The sequence below is a fragment of the Gossypium hirsutum genome, chromosome A05 (genome assembly GCF_007990345.1).
Source record: "Gossypium hirsutum isolate 1008001.06 chromosome A05, Gossypium_hirsutum_v2.1, whole genome shotgun sequence".
NCBI lineage: Eukaryota > Viridiplantae > Streptophyta > Magnoliopsida > Malvales > Malvaceae > Gossypium > Gossypium hirsutum.
Window position 1 is genome coordinate 9401039 of NC_053428.1, and position 7257 is coordinate 9408295.

A 7257-nucleotide genomic window follows, 5' to 3' on the forward strand; every position below is an offset into this window, starting at 1 on the left:
CTAGAGAAGGAACACGTAAGGCCCGTTTAATGGTTTTTGTTTTGCGTGTCAATGGGAGCGGATGAGACGCCCTAGGTGGAAACGATGCCGTTTTGAAGTTTTTTTAATGCAAGATATGAGAAATTAATAAATTTAATTATATTTAAATAAACTAAATAATATTTTTTTATAAGTCCTCGAATACTTTTTCCTTTATTCATTGATGAAATATGAAATAATTTGATGTGATTGATTGAAGGTACAAGATGCAACATCAAATATTATCCCTGAAATAAATAGAAAATTAAACACAATTTTTCCGTAATCTTCTCTTTTTTCCACTTTTTTATTTCTCCCATCCAAGAGATAACAATTTACAAAAATAAAATAGTAGTAAATAAGTTCAAAAACTTTAAGATGTATATTATATAAATACATAATATATCCTTAAGGTATTCTTAATCATCTCTCTTTTATCGTCATTTCTACAGTATAAAGTATAAACAAAATGTATAGAAACAATATACAAATAGATCAAATACCATATAAAGAAAAAAGGCTAAAACACTACTGCCTTTGACCCAAACCCAAAACAAATAAATCTCGAAGTTACTTGAACTCGAAAATTACTCAAACTTTAAAACTTCAAATGATTCTACCCAAAATAACCCGACCCGTCTAATTGACTGGTCTAATCACAATACAGATCACCCTCTTTTCATGGTTGGTAGGATTCCAAATACTGTATATAATGACTCCAACACTCTCCCAATGAACCTCGAAACAGAAAGTCAAAAACATTTCCCACCATCTTAAATCTCAACACCTCCAGGGAGAACCTATCTCCCTATATATATTTTGTATTTTTGGGTTAGTACCCGAATAGTCTTGCGTTTATGCAAAAGCTAAGCTTCTTCATGAAACTCAACCTTTGAACCAGGACTTCAATGGAGCAAAACCATATGAAAGAAGTCGTATACTTTTTTACTGACTTCATTCCGGCATCTTATCTTGATTGAAATTCAAAGACTCCCTCCATATTAGCTCTTTTATGTCTTCTTCGTTCAAGGTCATCTGCTCAAAATCGAAGACGAAAGGAGATGGACAAGTGGGCTCTTCATTGATTTCATGAAGACTTGACAAATATGGGTGATTCAGCGCTTCCTCAACTTTACATGCATCATACAAAACAGATGTTTCTTATAAGAAAATGAACAAAGAAACTGACAAGAAAAAAACATTGTAAATTCCCTTGCCAAATTTACCAGTGATACGCTTGCTTGGATCAAAAACCAGCATTTTTTCTGCAAGGTCAATTGCCACAGGAGATACGTCTGGAAACTTTTCAGCAAAAGGTTGCTTAGGGAAATGAGGAAGCTGCTTAACATACTTTCGAGCATTGTCGCTCCTAAGGAATCCGAGATCCGAATCTTCTGGCGACCCTAGTAGCTGTTTTATGAAATAATCAGAAAAGTGAGATATTTATCTAAACATGTCTTATCATCATGCATTAAATGTCCACTAAAAATTTACAACCTGCCTCATTCTTTCATTGTAACAATACCTAAAAATGGTGATTATATAACATTCAGTGCTCTTCTATGAAACTGAAGAATTGAGTTTAGGTTTGAGTGAAAACCGAAGGATGAATACCTGAGTAATAAGCCCCAACTGCTGAACATAATCTTTACCAGAGAAAAATGGCTCCCTTCTAATTATCTCCATTAGAATACAACCAACTGACCAGATATCGATAGCAGCAGTATACTCTGAACAATTGAGAAGCAATTCAGGGGCTCGATACCATCTGGTTACAACATACTCGGTCATGAAGTCTGTCTCTGAGGTGGTTCTTGCAAGACCAAAGTCACAAATTTTGAGATCACAGTTTGCATTGAGAAGCAGGTTGCTAGGTTTTAGGTCGCGATGCAGAACATTTGCCGAGTGTATGTACTTAAGACCCCGCAACAGTTGATATAAGAAATACTGCAAAACAATATAGTTACAGCCCAACTTCAGAAAATACACAATCATATTAAACTACCATTGGTGATTCGTGATATCGAAATATGTTTATTGCAATCGACTATGACATAGTACACAGGCCGACATAGACTACTGATACCACCAGAAACATCACAAACTAGGACCTTAATAAAGGGGAAAAAAACTAATAAGAATGGTATATAACCCACCTGACAGTGATCATCAGTGAGAGCCTGGCTAGACCGTATTATCTGATGCAGATCAGTGTCCATTAGCTCATATGCAATGTAAACATCATTGAACTTTTCCTTCTCTGGCGGGATTATTATGTCCTTGATTTTGATAATCTGCAAAAAAGGTAATGCAACACTTCATATCCCCTTCATAGTATAACATGAAAAGAATAAGCAAACCCAAGAAAATGTATTAACAATGAGCAAACGAGTTAAGAATCTAGTAGATTACATTATCATGATCCATGTGACAGAGGAGCTTGATCTCACGGAGTGTTCTTTTAGCATCAATCCTGTTGTCGAATGCATTCGCAATCTTTTTTATTGCAACCTCTTCCTTTGTCTCGGAATTTGTGGCACAGCTGCAATTATCACAGGATTCAATTTCATTGTGACTCAAAATATTGTTTTGAAACTTGAATCTCGTGGTCTCTCTTTTAAAATTAAGGCTATCTGATCGAAGTACCAAACCCGTAAAAAATCAAAACCAAAATTATTACTGAAAGTATAGTAAAAATAGTAACTTCTTCAAACATCAAATTGGAACGAACCCATAGCTCATTTCTGAAATTTCTGTAAAAGGGCACAAAAGATTTCCATTTTCTACAGTTTTAATTAGCTCTTCTGCTTAATCACTAAAATCCCAAACAATGAAGGAAAAAAATCCAAAAATTCAAGCAATTCAATGAGTCTGTAACTTAAACTCTCATCCAACGAAAACCCAAAACGGAAAAAGAAAATAATAATAATAAAGCAAATTTTTGCATCAAAGGTAGAAGAAGGGAAAGAGAATCATACCAGACGATGCCGTAAGCGCCACGACCAACAGGCTGAATAGGAGGAACATATTTGGAAGAGACTTCGAAGATGTTACCTAAGATGTTGTAACGTACATATCTGCCATCGTAGGTTGGGGTCCCTCTGAGATCAATCGCCGTTCCTTCATTCTCCATCTTCTTTTATCACTTCCCTTGAAAAGATAACAGTGGTGCAAAAAGAAAGGAAAAGAAAGGCGTGTTTTTATGGAAGAAAGAAAGAGAAAGCAACAGAGCGGCCAATTGAGGTTTGCTTTTGTTTGTGGATTTTGAAATTTGAATGTGGAACCAAAAGTGAACGGACTGTTGACCATACAAAGAATGGAAAAGTCATTGGGAAAGTTTTACTAAAAGTGACTTCCCAAGATAACTTGACGAGTGGTAGGATTTTGTTTGTTTACCAGGAAAATAGTTTACAAATAGCACTTGTTAGAGGTGTCATGACCGGGCGGGTCTGTACTAACAAAAATTTATATTAGGTTAGGGCTGAACTCGGATAAAAAAGTAAAAATTTAACTTCGATTCCGTGTATTCATATTAATTTTATTTATATTATTTTTTAAATATAATATATTAAAAATATTAAAATAAATGTATACTCAAATAACAATAAGATAAGTACAACTTAATAAACAAGTATTTCTAAAATAGTAACAAAATTAACAATAAAACAAGCGTTATAGAATATTCAAACAATAATAACAAAATAGTAACAACATATTAGTAAAATTGTAGCAAAATAATAAGAAAATAATAACAAAACAGTAAAAAAAGTATATAAAAAAAAGAACACTCTTTTTTTACATATTTGGGGAGGGCCCAAGCCAAAAAAAGCCGTACCCGAGACCTAACCTGTTTTTTAAATGGGCCTTATTTTTTTATCCAGACCCATCTTCGAGCCTATATTTTTACTCAAACTCTCCCACTTTTTGAGCGAGCATGGAGAGGTCTAGCGTACACTTGTTTTTTATCCCACACTCAATATGTAATTCTTAAATTTAAACGCTTTCGATCACACTCTTCTAATTCAAATTTCGACTTTTTTTTCATTTGTTATCAAAATATGCTCCACACTTTAATTTCGTTATATTTTTTTAAATTTTAAATTTTAGTCTTCACCAAATGATAAGATTAAATTTATTAAGTTTCAATATTTTCAAATTTTGATGCGACAAATATTTTATCATACATATAATGTCATGTCAACTTGTTATTTTTACATATCACTCACTAAAAATTCAGTTAATAGGCTAACTATTATTTACATACTAAAATTTTAAAATTCGAAAAATATAGAGACTTAAAATGACCCAATTGAAGAATACGGTAATTGTTGGAGCAGGACTAAAATTTTAAAATTTGAAATATATAGGGACTAAAATTGATCAAATCAAAGTTTAGGGACTAAATCCAAAATTTTCAAAAAGTAGAGGGACTGATACTAAAATTTAACCTACGTTGAGCCCACTTGATCATAAGTGGGCTGCTAAATAAGCGCAAATGTGGGCTAAGGCGGATCCCAGCAAGCTGCAGAGCCCCATCTCACAAATACGTGGATCCATCATGTAGTCCTCCTTATGATTTATGAACATAACATATTTCTCGATATTTTGTCGTATTTATGGGCTTTTTTTTACGTATTTTAACCTAATTTTAACCATTGTATCATAACATATTTCTCGATATTTGTCGTATTATGGCTTTTTTACGTATTTTAACCTAATTTTAACCATACCCCTTCGTGATTCCACATTCCCGCTCCCAGCCCCTAATTCCCAATCCCTAATTCCCTTTACCGATTACAACCCCTAATTCCCCTTCCAAATCCCTAATCACTCATTCACAGAGACGACACCTCCCCCACCAATCTAGGTTTTATTTTTGTTTCTTCGATTCTTCATTTGTTTTTTTTCCTCAAAAAGAAGATTTGTTTCGGTTTCTTATCAACATTCATACGAAGACGGAGAAGACGAAGAAGAAAAAGAACATTCCCATTCTGTTTTTTGGTCAAGCTTCAATCAGGTTCTTTTTCTTTTTTTTTGCGTGTTTCAAATTCTGGGTTTTTCTTGTTTTTGTGATTTTTTTGTTAATATTTTGTTATTGACCCTGAAATCTAGTCAAGACTTTTTTTTTCATATGATTTGCGCATGGCATTATCGTTTTTCTGGTAATTAATTAATTGATTATTGTTAAAAGATAATTTCTTTTTGGTATATTCTTGTGCGTGGGATTCAAAAACTGATGGGATTCAGATCTATATTCCTAGTAACTTGGTGTATGTTATGCATACATTTGTGCTTTCATTAATGGATGAACATTAAGGTTCATCTATGTTTGGGATTCAGGGTCTAGATAGTTTTTTTTTTGTGTGTGTGTGTGTAAAATGATCAAATTTGGAGAAGAAACTAGATTTTAGGTGATTTAATTGAGTTATATACACGATGGACATGGGGTATGAGTGTCGGTGGTATATAACTTCATTTTATAGATCCGTTTGTGAATATATCTTCATGTTTTCGATCTGAAAAATATTTGTTGAATTTGCTTGTTATGCTATTTACCAAGCTTACTTCCACGGAGGATGTAAGTTCTTGGAACACCCACATTGCTGCAAGAATGAAATCTAGGCCTTAATTCTTTGAGATTGCTCCTATAATTACTTTGTCTTACAGTGACAAGTTTATGGCATCTGTTGGATTAATAGGGAAGGGCCGCCTGTGGAAGTTGTTTGCGATCTGAATAGAAGCAACACCAACTTTACTGGATCATTATTTTACGGTTTCAGCTTTGCTGCCGTTAATGTTCATAGAAATCATTCAGACAACATCTGCAATAAACACGAAATGAACATCTATCTAAATAGAGAGAAAGGACAGAGAAAAAATAATAATACGGGCTGGGCCCGGACTTAGCAAATATAATTTGTGCTGGACTTGGACAAAAATCTAAGCTTTTTTTTGGGATGGGCCGAGTCTGGGTCTACTAATTGGGCTTAAGATTTTGGTTGGGCTTGGCCCATGGACACCTCTAGTGCCATGGATGCCCTCATAGGAGGCCATCCGATTGCATTTTGCCTCCTCCACTTAAAAAATGGGCTAACTAGTCTTTATACAATAGATCAAACAACAAATTGGTCTTGCTAAAAATTTCCTCCATTTTTACTGATGAACATTGATAGTGGGTGTTAGAATGAGGTACAAATGGCACACCACACAATTATTCTATCAAGAACATTAGTTTTTACTGTAGAAACGGATAAAATTTTAACAGAAATGACCAATTTGCTTTTTAATTTAATATGCAGGGGGACTAATTTGTCTGTTTTTTAAGTAAACGGGGAAAATGTTATCTAACTACTTTTTTGCCTCTGGACGTCAGTCAATGTTGGCTAAGTCTAAACACATTTCAATTTAATCAAATTTCTTTGCTTATAGGACTCAAGAATGGCTGGGAAGGCAGCACAATCTGTGGTGAAGGCAGTGGGAGAATACCAATATCCATGGCGTGAAAAGTTGGCGAAGTACAAAGTAGAGTTATCAAAGGGAGTATGGGGCTATTGGGAACTTGGAGCCTGGAAGCCTCTAGGCATCAGTGCCAGACGTCGAGCCAGACTCCGAAAAGAAATGCTTCTAGCGGGCCAAGATTGGCCATACGATCCAGAGAAGAAAGAGATGAGAAGCAAGATGAAAGGTCACAAATGCGACAGAATAGCCGCGGAGAGAAGGGAGAATACTGCTAATTTGATGCAGAAAATGCCTGAGATGTTGCTTGCTTATAAGAAACGCAGATGGGAGAAGAAAATGAAGGAAGAAGAGAAAGCTAAAGATAAATAAATCTGCATTTTTTTCTTATTTGGGTGGTTGAGAACAAAAGAAAAATGTTGAATCTTGTACTAATGAATTCAATGTTGGGTTTTGTGTTTGAATTATTATGTATTGGCTGAAAATGTTGATACATATGTTACCAATGAGATGGAGCTATGGGTTCTCAGGGTGGATCTCAGATAATGAATTAGGGTTTGATATTCAAGCACACCATTGTTTCTTTTGCAGGGTTAGTGTTTTGTATAGTTAACAAGTTCAAAGAATAACATGGGATATTAGGATAACATCATTTTGGAAATGGTTAGCTGGTTTTAGCTTTTCTTTCTTTTTAGAGTTAGTATATAGTTCTGACCATTTATATTTATTTGTTACCTAAGTATTTTTTAAACTTATGAGCCTAAAAGGATTCCAGTTTTCTTC

At 34.4% G+C, this 7257-nt stretch overlaps 2 protein-coding genes across 2 annotated transcripts; one reads left to right on the forward strand and one right to left on the reverse strand.

Moving 5' to 3' along the window:
• Positions 1 to 605: 605 nt before the first annotated feature.
• Positions 606 to 3406, reverse strand: LOC107959065 (mitogen-activated protein kinase homolog NTF6-like). Its single transcript, NM_001398474.1, has 6 exons — positions 2997 to 3406; positions 2431 to 2560; positions 2175 to 2312; positions 1633 to 1965; positions 1245 to 1428; positions 606 to 1148 (listed from the first exon to the last, which is right to left on the reverse strand). The coding sequence occupies exons 1-6, from the start codon at positions 3149 to 3151 to the stop codon at positions 973 to 975; spliced, it is 1116 nt and encodes a 371-aa protein (NP_001385403.1). The 5' UTR covers positions 3152 to 3406; the 3' UTR covers positions 606 to 972.
• A 1276-nt stretch (positions 3407 to 4682) lies between these two features.
• On the forward strand, positions 4683 to 7045 carry LOC107959064 (uncharacterized). Its single transcript, XM_016895024.2, has 2 exons — positions 4683 to 5035; positions 6448 to 7045. The coding sequence occupies exon 2, from the start codon at positions 6457 to 6459 to the stop codon at positions 6844 to 6846; it is 390 nt and encodes a 129-aa protein (XP_016750513.1). The 5' UTR covers positions 4683 to 5035; positions 6448 to 6456; the 3' UTR covers positions 6847 to 7045.
• Positions 7046 to 7257: the final 212 nt, after the last annotated feature.

What these genes read in the sequence shown, in the direction of transcription:
- LOC107959065 (NM_001398474.1), bottom strand. Translation starts at nt 3,151, where the DNA reads ATGGAGAATGAAGGAACGGCGATTGATCTCAGAGGGACCCCAACCTAC. An exon ending in GGCGCTTACGGCATCGTCTG is followed by an intron (nt 2,561 to 2,996) that starts GTATGATTCTCT and finishes TGATAATTGCAG; the next exon opens with CTGTGCCACAAATTCCGAGA. An exon ending in AGTTGGGGCTTATTACTCAG is followed by an intron (nt 1,429 to 1,632) that starts GTATTCATCCTT and finishes TTCATAAAACAG; the next exon opens with CTACTAGGGTCGCCAGAAGA.
- LOC107959064 (XM_016895024.2), top strand. Translation starts at nt 6,457, where the DNA reads ATGGCTGGGAAGGCAGCACAATCTGTGGTGAAGGCAGTGGGAGAATAC.